This window comes from Bombina bombina, chromosome 2 (genome assembly GCF_027579735.1).
Source record: "Bombina bombina isolate aBomBom1 chromosome 2, aBomBom1.pri, whole genome shotgun sequence".
Classification (NCBI taxonomy): Eukaryota; Metazoa; Chordata; class Amphibia; order Anura; family Bombinatoridae; genus Bombina; species Bombina bombina.
Genome location: NC_069500.1, coordinates 1,288,116,283 through 1,288,133,664, shown reverse-complemented (window position 1 = coordinate 1,288,133,664; position 17,382 = coordinate 1,288,116,283). Strand labels below are relative to the sequence as shown.

Sequence of the window (17,382 nt, the reverse complement as noted above, 5' to 3'; positions counted from 1 at the left end):
ACACTGAGCAACGGGTCCACGTCTGGATTCCCGCATCACACTTAGGGAGACTTCCCAAAATGTCATAATTTGAATAAATAAAAAGAGAGAAGCGCTCAACCTGGAAACGAACAATAGCATAATAGCTTGTTCTATGGCTAGTTACCACCCAAGAAGCAGCCTCTTTTTGCTCAACATGTGCCTTTCACAGAGAAAAACTTTCCTGAAGCATATCAGTCTGATCCTGACTTCACAGTACAGTCCAGCCCCGAAATACCAGGCAATCCTTCTCTGAACGAGAGAAACAGCAAAACCCCAGACGTACGTTTCGGCCTATTGTGGGCCTCGTCAGTGAGGTACAGCCATATCCCTCTAGGCACACTGAGCAACGGGTCCACGTCTGGATTCCCGCATCACACTTAGGGAGACTTCCCAAAATGTCATAATTTGAATAAATAAAAAGAGAGAAGCGCTCAACCTGGAAACAAACAATAGCATAATAGCTTGTTCTATGGCTAGTTACCACCCAAGAAGCAGCCTCTTTTTGCTCAACATGTGCCTTTCACAGAGAAAAACTTTCCTGAAGCATATCAGTCTGATCCTGACTTCACAGTACAGTCCAGCCCCGAAATACCAGGCAATCCTTCTCTGAACGAGAGAAACAGCAAAACCCCAGACGTACGTTTCGGCCTATTGTGGGCCTCGTCAGTGAGGTGCAGCCATATCCCTCTAGGCACACTGAGCAACGGGTCCACGTCTGGATTCCCGCATCACACTTAGGGAGACTTCCCAAAATGTCATAATTTGAATAAATAAAAAGAGAGAAGCGCTCAACCTGGAAACGAACAATAGCATAATAGCTTGTTCTATGGCTAGTTACCACCCAAGAAGCAGCCTCTTTTTGCTCAACATGTGCCTTTCACAGAGAAAAACTTTCCTGAAGCATATCAGTCTGATCCTGACTTCACAGTACAGTCCAGCCCCGAAATACCAGGCAATCCTTCTCTGAACGAGAGAAACAGCAAAACCCCAGACGTACGTTTCGGCCTATTGTGGGCCTCGTCAGTGAGGTGCAGCCATATCCCTCTAGGCACACTGAGCAACGGGTCCACGTCTGGATTCCCGCATCACACTTAGGGAGACTTCCCAAAATGTCATAATTTGAATAAATAAAAAGAGAGAAGCGCTCAACCTGGAAACGAACAATAGCATAATAGCTTGTTCTATGGCTAGTTACCACCCAAGAAGCAGCCTCTTTTTGCTCAACATGTGCCTTTCACAGAGAAAAACTTTCCTGAAGCATATCAGTCTGATCCCGACTTCACAGTACAGTCCAGCCCCGAAATACCAGGCAATCCTTCTCTGAACGAGAGAAACAGCAAAACCCTAGACGTACGTTTCGGCCTATTGTGGGTCTCGTCAGTGAGGTGCAGCCATATCCCTCTAGGCACACTGAGCAACGGGTCCACATCTGGATTCCCGCATCACACTTAGGGAGACTTCCCAAAATGTCATAATTTGAATAAATAAAAAGAGAGAAGCGCTCAACCTGGAAACGAACAATAGCATAATAGCTTGTTCTATGGCTAGTTACCACCCAAGAAGCAGCCTCTTTTTGCTCAACATGTGCCTTTCACAGAGAAAAACTTTCCTGAAGCATATCAGTCTGATCCTGACTTCACAGTACAGTCCAGCCCCGAAATACCAGGCAATCCTTCTCTGAACGAGAGAAACAGCAAAACCCCAGACGTACGTTTCGGCCTATTATGTATAGGAGTTTTGGGAATAGAATCATTTTCACCAATCCTATTCTACCAGATATAGATAGTGGAAGTTTTTCCCATTGGGATGTCAAGTCTAGCACTTTTTTTTATGTGTGTGTAATTAGTATTGTACCAGTCATTGGGTCTAGCGAGAGTTTGATTCCCAGATATTTAAAGGTTTGCCCTATCTGTTTGAAATTGTAGGGTGTCAGGAATGTCAGAGGTACGAGTCAACCAAATTAATTCAGTTTTATCTATGTTGATTTTATAACCTGATATGTGGCCAAATTCTGTTATGATCTCCATCATTTTGGGTACATTTGCTCTGGTTTTGTACATATAAGACCATATCGTCAGAGAAGAGGGATGTGTATTTTCTTTTGTCGCCTATTGTGAGTCCCTCTGTTGCTAGCCTAATCTTTTCTGCCAATGTTTCCAGCACTAGATCAAATAAGAGGGGGGGAAGTGGGAAGCCCTGCCTCATGCCTCTTTCCAGGGTGAAGGGTTGCCTTTGTAAATCTTGGGGACAGGCTAAGCTCACCTTTCATTATACCATTTAATACTCTCAAGAGTTTATCCTCTATCTCATTTTGAAGTTTTTTTCTCCCTGAAGTCCATCCGGCCCTGTGCTTTTTCTAATGGGAGATTGCTAATGGCTTTGGTTATTTCTTGGGGGGTCTATCGGGATGTTCAATACACTCTGTTGGTCGGCTGAAAGAGTTGGTAATGTGAGGATTTCCCAGAATCTGATTGTGTTCTTGGGTTCCACTGCTTGATGTTTATATAGTCCTGAAAAGTATTGCCTGAACATTTGTTGAATGTCAGTGGTGTCTGTGTATAGTTTACTGTCCTTTCTGATGGCTGTTATTGTGTTTGAACTCTTAGTCAGTTTTGTCAGTCTGGCTAATAGCCTTCTTGTTTTGTTTCCATGACAATACAATCTGGCGTGAGCTGCTGTCAGGTCCCTAGCCACATTTTGCAACAGGAATGTGTCCTTTTGTGCTTTAACTTCCTTATATTTGTGTCTATTGGTTTCGGTAGTGTTGCGTTGATATCTGTTCCTTCCTTGCTTTTAGAATTTGCCTTAACAGTAGTTCTTCCCTAAGTTTCCTCTTCTTTTTAATGTCTATGATGTATGAGATTGTTACTCCCCTGAGTACTGCCTTGCCCAGTTCCCAGTAGAGAATGGAATTATTAGTGTGTTGTTGATTTAGCGTGTTGTAAACTAGCCACTCCCCTACCAAGTGCTTTCTTAGATTAGCATCATGAATGAGATATTTGGGGAAGGACCAATTATTTGGAGAAGGACCAATTATTTGGAGAAGGACTTGTGTATCCTAATTTGATGTTGAGTGGGACTGGTGCGTGGGTCGAGAGGAATGGTTTGTCAATTTTTGCGTCTGTGACTCTGAGAGTTAGAGTGTGTGAGATCAAAAAGAAATCTATGCGTGACGGTGTATCTTTTTCCGGTGTGATGCATGTATAGCTTCTTGATTCTGGGTTCCTATCTCGCCATATATCTGATAGGGCAAGAGCGTTTTTGAATTTGGTTAGTATTATGCAGTCACTAGTGTTATTGTTAGTTTTAGTTTGCTTTAAGTTGAGGTTATTATATCTATCGGCTGGGGTTTGTGGCGCTATATTGTAGTCCCCTCCCAGTATTATCAGGATATCTGCCATATGTAGAAGGCGGATTCTGAGGGAACTCTAAATGTCTCTTTTGTGTGTATGGGGTCCATAAACCCCCCTAAGACCAAAGGACAGCTGTCCAATGTAATTTTGAGCAGGTTGTACCTTCCCTGTGGGTCAAGAATAGTATGGTTCACTTTATAGTTCAGATTTTTCCTAAAGAAAAATGCAACACCTCTAGCTTTCATACTGGGTGTAGTTCACTTCCCCCACCAAACCTTGTTTTAATTTCTGATGTTCGTTAGTTTATAGGTGCGTTTCTTCTAATAAAGCTATATCTGCTTTTTTTGGAGTTCAAGTATTTTAAGATGGCTTTTCTTTTAACTGGTGATGTGATCCCACCCACATTCCAAGAAACTAGGCATACCCCAATATTCAGCATATTGAGCAGTAGTGACTTCAATGTATCTTATCTGGTGTATATGTGAATAATCTTGGGTTTCTGACTTATGTTCTCTAGTAGGTGTATGTGGTGTAGTAGGAGTACTTACAGTTTGACACCCTGGGGAAGTCCCTTGATATTTTCACTAGTCTAAACAGTATCCAACCAGTCGTTTCAAAGACGGATCAATCAGAGTAGTAATATTCAGACAACAAACAAGAATAAAACAAATGTAAACAATAATAATCAAGTGCAATTCAACCTTAGCAACAGTGCTAAAATCCCCCCCCCCCTTCTTCAAAAGGATATGTTTCTCCATTGCTACAGTTAGCAACAAATAAGGAAGAAAGGTAAAGTCCTCAGTCCTTTGCATGGAAAGTTCATCTGTTTAAGGCAATGGCTCATACAGAGCAGGAAACCGATCCAAGATTTTTATCTCTCTCTCATTTTCTTCAATTCTAGCTGCATCTCTCTGGCTATGGTTCCAAGGATTCTGTATCCTCAGGAAGGATTGAAGTTGCTTGGGCCTTGTGCTGTTTGCCTCTTTAGGCGTGCTGGGTATAGTAGAGAGACAGATTCTCTCCTCTCCAGATGTTCCTTACAGTAAGGAGAAAATTATCTGCGTCTCTTCGCTGCTTCAACTGAGTAGTCCTGGAATAGGTGAATCTTCTTGCCTCATAGGTCAGCTCTGGTGCTTGTCTATACGCTTTTAAGAGTGCAGTTTTGTCTTTGAAATTTAGATATTTGATCATGATCTGCCTTGGCTGCGTCTTCTGGTCTGGTTTCTGCTGCTGGGGCCCTATCCTATGGGCTATTTCTACCACACAGGGCATATCAGTGTCTGGGATGTGTAGTAAGCCTGGCAGAATCTTTTCGGCAAAGTCTATCAGAGATAAGCCCGGGACTGACTCAAGGGGGCCCACCACTCGAATGTTATTTCGCCTGGACCTGTTTTCCAGATCATCAAGCTTTTCCTGAAGGGCTTTATTTTGTCTCTGCAGTTGTGTGATGTTGGTTGTGGCTTCTCTTTGTTGTGTCTCTGTGTCTGCCACTTTTAGTTCCACAGTTGACAATCTCGTCGAGAACACCTTGAAGTCAGATGTGAGAGCATCCAGCTAAAGATGGGTGCACAATGCAGGGCAGCGGCTTCAAAGTCTAATAAGATACTAGCATGTATTAAAAGAGGCATTGATTCAAGGGAGGAAAGCATAATTCTGTCACTATATAAATCCCTGGTAAGACCTCACCTTGAGTATGGAGTGCAGTTCTGGGGACCGATCACAAAATAAGATACTGCAGAACTAGAAAAAGTTCAGAGAAGGGCCACAAAGCTAATAAGGGGAATGGAGAATTTAAGCTATGAGGAGAGGTTAGCCAAACTAGGTCTGTTTTCTTTAGAAAAAAAGGCGCTTGCTAGGTGACATGATTACTTTATATAAACATATTCAAGGCCCATATACAGAGATGGCAGAAGCTCTGTTTATTCCAAGAAAATTGTTTGTGACAAGAGGTCACAATTTAAGGTTGGAGGAAAGGAGATTTAATCTCCTGCAACGAAAACATTTTTTTACTGTAAGAGCAAAAAAATTGTGGAACTCCTTACCAAAGGAGGTAGTGAATGCTACCCTAGATACATTTAAAAAAAATGTGGATACATTTCTGTCCAGAAACAAAATTCATGGATATTATTGCTTGTATTAAATGGGTAACCTTTTAGTGGGATTATTTAAGCTTAACTGGAGCTTTTTGTAAGTATTTTATATTTTTATAGGTTGAACTCGATGGACTTCAGTATTTTTTCAACCTCATCTACTATGTTACTATGTTATTCCACCACTCCCTGACATCGCCGCCACTAAATAAAGTTATTAACCTCTGAACCTCTGGCTTCCCACATCACCGTCACTAAATAAACCTATTACCCCCTAAACCTCCAGCCCCCCGCATTGCAAAAAACTAAACAAACACTAAATAATGAAAAATAACAAATAAAATGATAAAAAATAAAAACAATTACACCTAATCTAATAGCCCTATAAAAATAAAAAGCCCCCCCAAAATAAAAACACCCCCTAGCCTACAATAAACTACCAATAGCCTTTAAAAGGGCATTTTGTAGGGCATTGCCCTAAAGAAATCAGCTTTTTTACCTGTAAAAAAATACAAAGACCCCCAACAGTAAAACTCACCACCCAACCAACCCCCCAAAATAAAAAACCTAACTCTAACAAAAACCTAAGCTACCCATTGCCCTTAAAAGGGCATTTGTATGGGCATTGCCCTTAAAAGGACATTCAGCTCTTTTACATTGTCCTGAAAAGGGCATTCAGCTCTTTTAAAAAAAGCCCAAACCCTAATCTAAAAAAAAAACATCATCCAAATTTTTTAAAAAAAAACTTAACACTAACCCCCGAAGATCCAGTTACAGTTTCTGAAGTCCGACATCCAGGCGGCGATATCTTCATCCAGGCGGCGATGTCTTCATCCAGGCAGTGATGTCTTCATCCAGGCGGTGAGGTCTTCATCCATTTAGGCGGCGTCTTCTATCTTCATCCAGGCGGAGCAGAGCGGATCCATTCTTGAAGACATCCGGCGAGGAGCATCCTCTTCAAACGGTCGCCGCTGTGCACTGAATCTTCAATGCAAGGGAGCCATTTCAAAATGGCGTCCCTTGCATTCCTATTGGCTGATTTAATTATTGAAATTCAAATCAGCCAATAGGATGAGAACTACTGAAATCCTATTGGCTGTTCAAATCACCAATAGGATGAGAGCTACTTAAATTCTATTGGCTATTCAAATCACATAATCCATAACAACTGCCTTCAGATGGCGGAACGGATTGTGTCGGTATAGGCTGTAACGCAAGCATTTTAGCCTCACCGCACAACCTGTCATACCGGCGATATGGAAATCCCACGCCAAAACATAATTTTTTTGAGTGCTTGATTGACGTTGTGTTACAGGCTAAAATGCTTGCGGTATAGCTATACCGACAAGACTTGTAATGGCTACGTTACTGTTTTTTGGCTGAAATGGCCATTTCTTCAGCGTTAAAACCGTAATGCAAAACTCGTAATCTAGGTGAGAGTGTTTTTGTTAATGTGAGAAATCCCACATTTAAATGGTTGAAAAAGAGTTCCATAGGTTTAAATTATCTAAATCTAAAATTATAAAAACGAGGTTTATGTTTAGACATCCATGAGTGGTTTCCTTTATTTTATTGTACTTCCTGTCACCATAGTAACGCTATAGTCATTGAAGGTCCAAAAGTGGCCTCATGAGTAATTTCGAAAATTTTTGAGTCAATGGCAAAATAAAAAAATAAAAGGAAAAGAAAAACAAAAAAATAGTTATATATACAGTATATATACACATATGTATGCTTTTCAAGATATTTCATTGCACATTATCTTATCAAATGTAGATTATCAGATGATACTTTGTCATGTAATTTTCTTGTCATTTTTGCTATTTGTATGCCTTGCAATAAACCTCAATAAAAAAAAACATTCATTACAAAGTTGTCATCTGTATTCCCATGACGTCATCTAGAAATGACAATGTTACACTTGTGTGAGCGTGGTATTGCCCAGTAAACAGAAGCACATCTACATCTATTATTTCATAGAACCTTCCATGTTAAGAATAAAAATAATATTTTAGTTTATAATTATGTTTAAAGTATATTCTTGACCAGCTACACAGACAGACATTTTTAAGAGCATTGATATTGGTATTCCAAATATTGTGTTTATTATATAAAGCTAGAATTGATACATGGCGCGGCTACTGTGTACATAAAATACCTAATATTCTACTCTAATAACCCCAAAACTGCTATAAAGTCCTCTCTATTCTATTAACCCCTAAACCACCACAACCCCACCACAAACTACCCCACTACTTTATTAACCCCTAAACTGCCACACTCTCACATAGCAAAATACCTCACTATTCTATTAACACCTAAACCACCACACCCCTACATTAAATCCCCTAACCCTCTAAGTTGCTCCAAAAAAACTAAAAATTTCTGAAAAAAACCCCAGTACCTTTAAAAATAAAAAAAACCATACCTTAAAAAATAACCTAACATTACAGAAAAAAAACTACCTTTACAGAAAAAAAAATTACCATTGCAGAAAAAAGCAAAGTACCAAAAATAAAAAACCCCACTTAAAAAACAAACAACCCAAAATAAAAAAAACTTTGCGAACACTAAACTATAGCAAAAAAGGCTATATTAAAAAAAGCTAATCTAAAAATTGCCCTGAAAAGGGCATTTGGCTGGGCTTTGCCTTTAGATGGGCATTTAGCTCTTTTTCTGCCCCAAAAAATAAAATAAAAAAACTCTTAATCTAACAAAAAACCCACCCAAAAATTCCTAATCCTAAACCTAAAAGATGGTACTCACCAAAGTTGAATCTGGGTGGCGGCACTCCAGCATCATCAAGCTGGCATTACATGTTCATCCCAGCAATGGTTCACCTTCATCCCGGCGGCAGTCTTTCATCTTCCTCCAGGCGATGGTCCATCTTCATTCCGGCAGCAGTCTTCCATTTTCATTCATCTTCTTGTCTTTGGTCACAGATGTCCTCTTCATGGGGTCACCAGCTGCACACTGAATATTGAATGTGAGGTACCCCTTTTATATAGAGGTACCCTTGCATTCCTATTGGCTGATTTTCTATTTCAAATTTAAATCAGCCAATAGAATGAAAGACTTTGCATTTATGCTCCTCATGCTAACAATAACACACCATTAATAATCTGGCCCATAGTGTGTCACATATTTCATTATAAATATAAGAATATATATACTTGATCCTTCCTCTTCATTTTAAAGTGAAGGAGATTTATAGTCCTAGGGTGAAATATGTGCAATACTGAAAAATATTGAGTTACAAAAATATACATAGTATTAGTAAATGTCTGTAATGTCAACAGTATATTAATCTCTTATTTTTATCATTCTTTTTTTTTTTCTTTTGTAGGTATGTAGGCAAAAAAAAACGCCCTTTCAACATAACTACAATGAGAAAATTATTTGAAGAGAGTCAAAAACGAAGTTTGAAAGATAATATTTTGACACCTAATTTCAAAAAAGATTCTCTGGAAAATGCAAAGATAAAGGCAAGTTCAAAACTGTCTTACTGGTTTGAGAAATGTGTCTAAATGGAGAATTTGCAAGTGGCCAAGATGTTGTAGTATTATTACGATTAAGATGTTGATGATGATTATGCTTTGCTGAACAAAGGAACAGGCACATAGCTTACATATGATATATCATTATATTAAAAATTATATCAGTTTAGTTTAGAAGCTATAAGGATAAGAAATTTGTAAATTTAATAATTTGAGTAGAGCTGAAGGGTATTCACCATTACTGTCCCTTTCACCCATAAAATCACAAATTCCAATGCTTTACAGCAGAAGATTTTCATATTGATTTTGAAGTGCTTCCAGATTGTAGAGCTCTACTAAGATACTAATAGGACCATTGTTGCAGAACATTTCTTTCCCTCACTTGTCTGGATGACACCCATGCATCCATGTCAAAGTCACATTAGCCTATCTGATGGATTATCAAATGTCAAATGATATAGGATCCCTCAGAGTTTTGGGTGTCAGAATAATCTTTCCTAAAGCTATTAAATACTATCAGATGTGTTTCCAGGGAATTATTGTGGACAGAAGTTCAATTATATTATTTCTCAACAGCCAAATATTTCTAATATTATGTAAGTAGTCAAGGAACTTAAGTACTTGTAGATTCCTTAAAAAAACAATCATATTGTGATTATATATGTTGTATGAAACAGTTGCAACTGATCTCCTATTCCCAGTGGAACTGAAATTCTTTAAACATGTCTTTAATAAATCTGCCCTTTGATGTCAAGAAACGTAGCAATTTTCTTGTAGTATAAAACAGAAAAAGCCAAAAAAAGAGTAAGCAGATAAGTCATTATCCAAACCGACTTGCAATAACAAGAATTCTTGGATTTCAAAAAGAACCTCTGGAAGCAGGAAAGAAACAGATAAGTCGCACTACTGCTTGTTGTTATCTGCATAATATCACCTTGCCGGTGACTCATCCGTGGTAGAAAATCACAGATCAAGTTCAACTTTAGATTATCTATTGGATGAGCCCAATATTATCACAGTTGCTGTTGACATCATTGCTCCGGTATTACATTTGAGGTTGTAGCCTCCAAAACACACCACAACAGCATGCTTTTTGCCTCTCCTTATAAAGCACTTCCTTCAAACTCAATATGGCAACTACTATTTATATACTCTGTGAAATTAGTGCTTTATTGGATTCCATCAGATGGCTTTTGAGGAATAGCTAAAGTCTGCATTCAATCCTCTGACTGCTGTAGATCTTACTGAGGATTTCATTGCCGGCTTTGCTAGTGACTTGCAAGAGTGTGGTTGCACTTTGGTGCCCCAGCGTAAGCCACTTTACATCTTAATCAACAAGCTGTGGTGGCAGCACATTTATATCAACAGGAGACTATAAAACACCTTGACACTAAGGGGTATATTAAACAAGCTGCGGATGCAGCTGTTTCCGCGCGAGCCGTCAGGCTAGCCAGAAACATAAGTTAAGAAGCAGCGGTCATAAGACCGCTGCTCATTAACTCATCTGCCACCTCTGAGGTGGTGGACAGCAATCATCCCGATCGGGTACGATGCAAAAAAGCTCAGATTATATATACAACAGCTCTCTGTTAAACACGCCGAAGGGAAGGGCTTACATACTAAAATGACAGGAGTGTAAGGTACTTCGTCACCTTGAAAGGAACATGTCGGAATATATCCTACATTGGACCGCAAGTGGTAAAACCCTTTGTCGGATATATTCCGACATAGGACCGGAAAGAGTTAATAAATCGATCCCCAATGCTTTATTCAGGCATAGTCAGGATATATTCAGTGTCTAAACCAATTTATTCTCATTGAAACATTAAGGGCTAGATTACAAGTGGATACCGCGTTAACATCTTCTCCCCATAGACTTCAATGGAGCGTATTTTAAAAAAAACAAACACATCACTAGTTAACCCGACCACGTTTCAACCTGACATCAGTTATGAATATTTTACATTCCAATATTCTTCCCATAGAAGAAAATGTTCTTTTTATTTTTAAATCTATGTCTTAATATATATATATGATTAATATTTTGTAAAATATATATCTCTCTCTCTCCCTCTCTCTCTCTTTCCCTCTTTCCCTCTCTCTCTCTCTCTCTCTCTCTCTATATATATATATATATATATATATATATATATATATATATATATATAGCACACAGAGAAAGTCCAGCACTCACTTACAAGCTTACAACTAAGATAAAAAGCAGCAATGAAAGAGTTAGTTACCGCATCTGGCCAAATGGGAAAATCCCAGGTACCTCGTCAAGGTCTCTTCCAAAAACCTGGTTCCCTAAACAGCCACACAATGCAGGCTCACAATCAAACAACTGTGTAAAAATTAAGGGTGCACAGGCTTATGTAATCTCCCCAAACATATACAAAACATGGGAGGGGTCAGCACTCTCAGGCCGGACCGGGTACATATCCTATGGCCCTGTAACATGCCCTGGGTGCAAAACAGCACTCTCAGGAAGCTGCACTGTCACCAGAGTCACATGCAGTTAACCCCAGACAGGTCTGGGTGCAAGGCCCAAACAGGGAAAATTACAAAAAAATAATACATTAATATAGCACAAAGAGAAAGTCCAGCACTCACTTACAAGCTCACAACTAAGATAAAAAGCAGCAATGAAAGAGTTAGTTACCGCATCTGGCCAAATGGGAAAAGCCCAGGTACCTCGTCAAGGTCTCTTCCAAAAACCTGGGTCCCTAAACAGCCACACAATGCAGGCTCACAATCAAACAACTGTGTAAAAATGAAGGGTGCACAGGCTTATGTAATCTCCCTAAACATATACATATATATATATATATATATATATATATTTATATATTTTGCTGGTTAGGGACCGGAGCCCCTCTGTAAAGTGAAAACTGCCTTAAAGTGGAACATTGCGGTTTTAGCTTTCTTTTCACTTGTTAATGTGTTTAAAAACTTGAAAACATGATTGAACTAACATATATTAGGTGTGTAATAGCTACAGCACAGTATTCAATTAGTATTTAATAAAAACTGTACAGTACCTGTAAAATAATGACCATTACTGTAGTAAAATCTGCTAGACTACAACACTGAGACACAAAGTGTACTGCAATGTTGTAAACAGATTGAACTGAGCATAACAAAATGGCTTTCTCGCAATCACATGATGATTACAGTACTGTTTCAAAATCCTTGGAGGTTGAACTTCAGCTCTTTATTAGCTCTGTATTAGTAAAGCGCTGTAAAGTGAGGTATACCTGTATATGTTTATATGTATAGATATATACAGATATATATTTAGGAATAGATATTTAAAAATATGAATACAAAGAAAGTCCCAGGCACATACCACATAGATAAGGTAAAAATCTTCAAAGTTTATTCTACATCGTTAAAAACATATAGGGGCATATTTATCAAAGTGCGAGCGGACATGATACAGTGTAGCATATGATGTCCTCTGCACATCGATAAATGCTGACAGCATACGCTTGTGCAGTACTGCCCCCTGCAGATTCGCGGGCAATCAGGTTGATTTATGTCCGCCGCCTCATAGCAGGCGGACAAGTTATGGAGCAGCGTTCTTTAGAACGCTGCTTCATAACTTCTGTTTCCGGCGAGCCTTTGGAGCTTGATAATTCGGCCCCATAAAGTGTGCAGCCATTAGACCGCAATGACAGACCGTTGCATAGAAAGGAAAGCTGGGCTCCTATGCAGACATGTTTCGTGCTTCCAAGCACTTGTTCACTATTTAAAAATACAAAGAACATTTTCCACTACTTGAAGAACATTGCAATGATTAAAATATTTACAGTAAATACACAGTAAAACACATTATTAAATATTAAAATTCAATAAAAAATTTTTTTTCATGTTTTAATTTGAATGGAGCAGGCTCAGAATTGTATATACAGATATACACATCTTCTTCTTGGAATTTCAATAATGAGGATTATATTGAATACATCTGCAGACCAACAACATACTATGGCCTCTAGTTATTAACGTGTCTACTTACCTGCCTTCGCCGGCCCAATACGCCTGCCTAAGCTCGCCTACCATCGCCGCCGCGGACCTGAAAAATCTCGCCAAAGTTATCAAAAAATCTGTCAAAAAGCTGCGCACCAAGTACGGGGCGATGAGCAGCGGACTGTGATAGTTATCACTCATCCGATCTCGCTGCTCTTCGGCTTTTTGACAGCTTTATTGACAAGCTGTCACAAAGCACCCACACTAAACTACACTGTTCTACCCCCTATACCGGCGCCCCCGGAGCCCCCTGCAACTAAATAAAGTTATTAACCCCTAAACCGCCGCTCCCAGACACCGCCGCAACTATAAAAAATGTATTAACCCCTAAACCGCCGCTCCCGGAGCCCACCGCCACCTACATTCTACCTAGTAACCCCTATCCTGCCTCCCCTATACCGCCGCCACCTATAATAAATTTATTAACCCCTATCCTGCCGATCCCGGACTCCGCCGCAACTAAATAAATTGTTTAACCCCTAAACCGCCGCTCCCGGACCCCGCCGCCACCTATATTAAACTTATTAACCCCATATCCTGCCCCCCCTATACCGCCACCACTATAATAAAATTATTAACCCCTAAACCTAAGTCTAACCCTAACACCCCCCTAACTTAAATATTAATTAAATACATCTAAATAAATTTAACTCTTATTAAATTAATTATTCCTATTTAAAACTAAATACTTACCTTTAAAATAAACCCTAATATAGCTACAATATAAATAATAATTATATTGTAGCTATCTTAGGATTTATTTTTATTTTACCGGCAAATTTCAATTTATTTTAACTAGGTACAATAGCTATTAAATAGTTATTAACTATTTAATAGCTACCTAGTTACAATAAAGAGAAATTAACCTGTAAAATAAAAACTAACCTAAGTTACAATTACACCTAACACTACACTATCATTAACTAAATTATTCCTATTTAAAAATAAATACTTACCTGTAAAATAAACCCTAAGATAGCTACAATGTAATTAATAATTACATTGTAGCTATTTTAGGATTTATATTTATTTTACAGGTAACTTTGCATTTATTTTAGCTAGTTAGAATAGTTATTAAATAGTTATTAACTATTTAATAACTACCTAGCTAAAAGAAATACAAAATTACCTGTAAAATAAATCCTAACCTAAGTTACAATTAAACCTAGCACTACACTATCATTAAATTAATTAAATAAATTACCTACAAATAACTACAATTAAATACAATTAAATAAACTAACTAAAGTACAAAAAAAAAAAGCTGTTACAAAAAATAAAAAAATTAAGTTACAAACATTTCAAAAATATTAAAACAATTTTAAGCTACTTACACCTAATCTAAGCCCCCTAATAAAATAACAAAGCCCCCAAAATAAAAAAATGCTCTACCCTATTCTACATTAAAAAGTTAACAGCTCAATTACCTTACCAGCCTTTAAAAGGGCCTTTTGCGGGGCATGCCCCAAAGAAAACAGCTCTTTTGCCTGTAAAATAAAAATACAACCCCCCCAACATTAAAACCCACCACCCACATACCCCTACTCTAACCCAAACCCCCCTTAAATAAACCTAACACTACCCCCCTGAAGATCATCCTACCTTTAGCCGTCTTCAGCCAGCCGACCACAGATGGAACCGAAGAGGAGATCCGGAGCGGCAGAAGTCATCATCCAAGGGGCGCTGAAGAAGTCTTCCATCCGATTGAAGTCATCATCCAGGCGGCGTTTCAATCTTCATCCATCCGGAGCGGAGCAAAGCCATCTTCAGACAAGCCTACGCTGAGCCATCTTCTTCCACCAACGACTGAACGACGAATGACGGTTCCTTTAAGTGACGTCATCCAAGATGGTGTACATCAAATTCCGATTGGCTGATAGGATTCTATCAGCCAATCGGAATTAAGGTAGGAAAAATCTGATCCAATCAGCCAATCAGATAGAGCTCACATTCTATTGGCTGTCCCGATCAGCCAATAGAATGCGAGCTCAATCTGATTGGCTGATTGGATCAGCCAATCAGATTTTTCCTACCTTAATTCCGATTGGCTGATAAAATCCTATCAGCCAATCAGAATTCGAGGGACGCCATCTTGGATGACGTCACTTAAAGGAACCGTCATTCGTCGTTCAGTCGTCGGTGGAAGAAGATGGCTCTGCGTAGGCTCGTCTGAAGATGGCTCCGCTCCGCTCCGGATGGATGAAGATTGAAGACGCCGCCTGGATGATGACTTCAATTGGATGGAAGACTTCTTCAGCGCCCCTTGGATGATGACTTCTGCTGCTCCGGATCTCCTCTTCGGTTCCATTGGTGGTTGGCTGGCTGAAGACGGCTAAAAGTAGGATGATCTTCAGGGGGGTAGTGTTAGGTTTATTTAAGGGGGGTTTGGGTTAGAGTAGGGGTATGTGGGTGGTGGGTTTTAATGTTGGGGGGGGTTGTATTTTTATTTTACAGGCAAAAGAGCTGTTTTCTTTGGGGCATGCCCCGCAAAAGGCCCTTTTAAGGGCTGGTAAGGTAATTGAGCTGTTAACTTTTTAATGTAGAATAGGCCAATCAGATTTAAGTTCAATCCGATTGGCTGAACCAATCAGCTAATTGGATTGAACTTGAATCTGATTGGCTGATTCAATCAGCCAATTAGATTTTTCCTACCTTAATTCCGATTGGCTGATAGAATCCTATCAGCCAATCGGAATTCGACGGACGCCATCTTGAATGACGTCATTTAAAGGAACCTCATTCGTCGGGAAGCCGTTGTCCCGGATGGATGTTCCGCGTCGGAGGAGCGAAGAAAGAAGATTGAAGATGCCGCTTGATTGAGACATAGCCCGGATGGAAGACTTCTGCTCTGCCGATTGATTGAAGACATCGCCCGGATGGAAGACTTCTTCTCTGCCGCTTGATTGAAGACATCGCCCGGATTGGATGAAGAGTTCGGCCCGGCTGGTTGAAGACAAGGTTGGGAGATCTTCCGGGGGGTAGTGTTAGGTTTATTTAAGGGGCGTTTGGGTTAGAGTAGGGGTATGTGGGTGGTGGGTTGTAATGTTGGGGGGTGGTATTGTGGGGGTTTTTTAGAGGCAAAAGAGCTGATTTCTTTGGGGCATGCCCCGCAAAAAGCCCTTTGAAGGGCTGGTAAGGTAAAAGAGCTGTTAACTTTTTTAATTTAGATAGGGCTTAGAATAGGTGTAATTAGCTTAAAATTCTTGTAATCTTTTTTTATTTTTTGTAATTTAGTGTTTGTTTTTTTGTAATTTAGTTTAGTTTATTTAATTGTATTTTAGTTTAGATATTTGTAGTTTATTTAATTTATTGATAGTGTAGGTGAATTTGTAACTTAGGTTAGGATTTATTTTACAGGTAAACTGGTAATTATTTTAACTAGGTAGCTATTAAATAGTTATTAACTATTTAATAGCTATTGTACCTAGTTAAAATAAATACCAAGTTACCTGTAAAATAAATATAAACCCTAAAATAGCTACAATGTAATTATTAATTACATTGTAGCTATCTTAGGGTTTATTTTATAGGTAAGTATTTAGATTTAAATAGGAATATTTTAATTAATAATATTAATATTAATTAGATTTATTTTAATAAGAATTTAGTTAGGGATGTTAGAGTTAGATAGGGTTATTATACTTAATATATATATAATATAATAACGATATTAACTATATTAACCCTAATATAATTAGGGTTAATATAGTTAATATATATAATATAATAACTATATTAACTATATTAACCCTAATATAATTAGGGTTAATATAGTTAATATATATAATATAACTATATTAACCCTAATATAATTAGGGTTAATATGGTTAATATATATAATATAATAACTATATTAACCCTAATATAATTAGGGTTAATATAGCTGGCGGCGGTGTAGGGGGATGAGATTAGGGGTTAATACATTTAATATAGCTGGCGGCGGTGTAGGGGGATTAGATTAGGAGTTAATCTATTTAATATAGGTGGCGGCTGTGTAGGGGGATTAAATTAGGGGGTAATACATTTATTATAGGTGGCGGCGGTGTAGGGGGATTTAGATTAGATGCAAAAGAGCTGATTACTTTGTGACAATGCCACGCAAAAAGCCCTTTTAAGAGCTGGTAAAAGAGCTGATTTCTTTGGGGCATGCCCCGCAAAAAGCCCTTTTAAGGGCTGGCAATAGAGCTGTTACTTTGGGGCAATGTAACGCAAAAGGCCCTTTTAAGGGCTGGTAATAGAGGTGATTACTTTAGGGGGATTAGATTAGGGGTTAATACATTTAATATAGCTGGCGGCAGGGTAGGGGGATTAGATTAGGGGTTAATAATTTTAATATAGCTTGCGGCGGGGTAGGAGCTCACATTAGGGGGTAGTTTAATGTAGCTGGCGGCG

At 38.7% G+C, this 17,382-nt stretch overlaps 1 protein-coding gene across 2 annotated transcripts in view; it reads left to right on the top strand.

The window, feature by feature from the left end:
- Positions 1 to 17,382, top strand: part of LOC128650283 (uncharacterized) — a 422,276-nt gene that overhangs the window by 360,722 nt on the left and 44,172 nt on the right. For both annotated transcript variants that reach the window (XM_053704109.1, XM_053704108.1), the window contains exon 20: positions 8,811 to 8,949. In XM_053704109.1, coding sequence (XP_053560084.1) covers positions 8,811 to 8,949 — 139 coding nt within the window. The remainder of the gene's footprint in view (positions 1 to 8,810; positions 8,950 to 17,382) is intronic.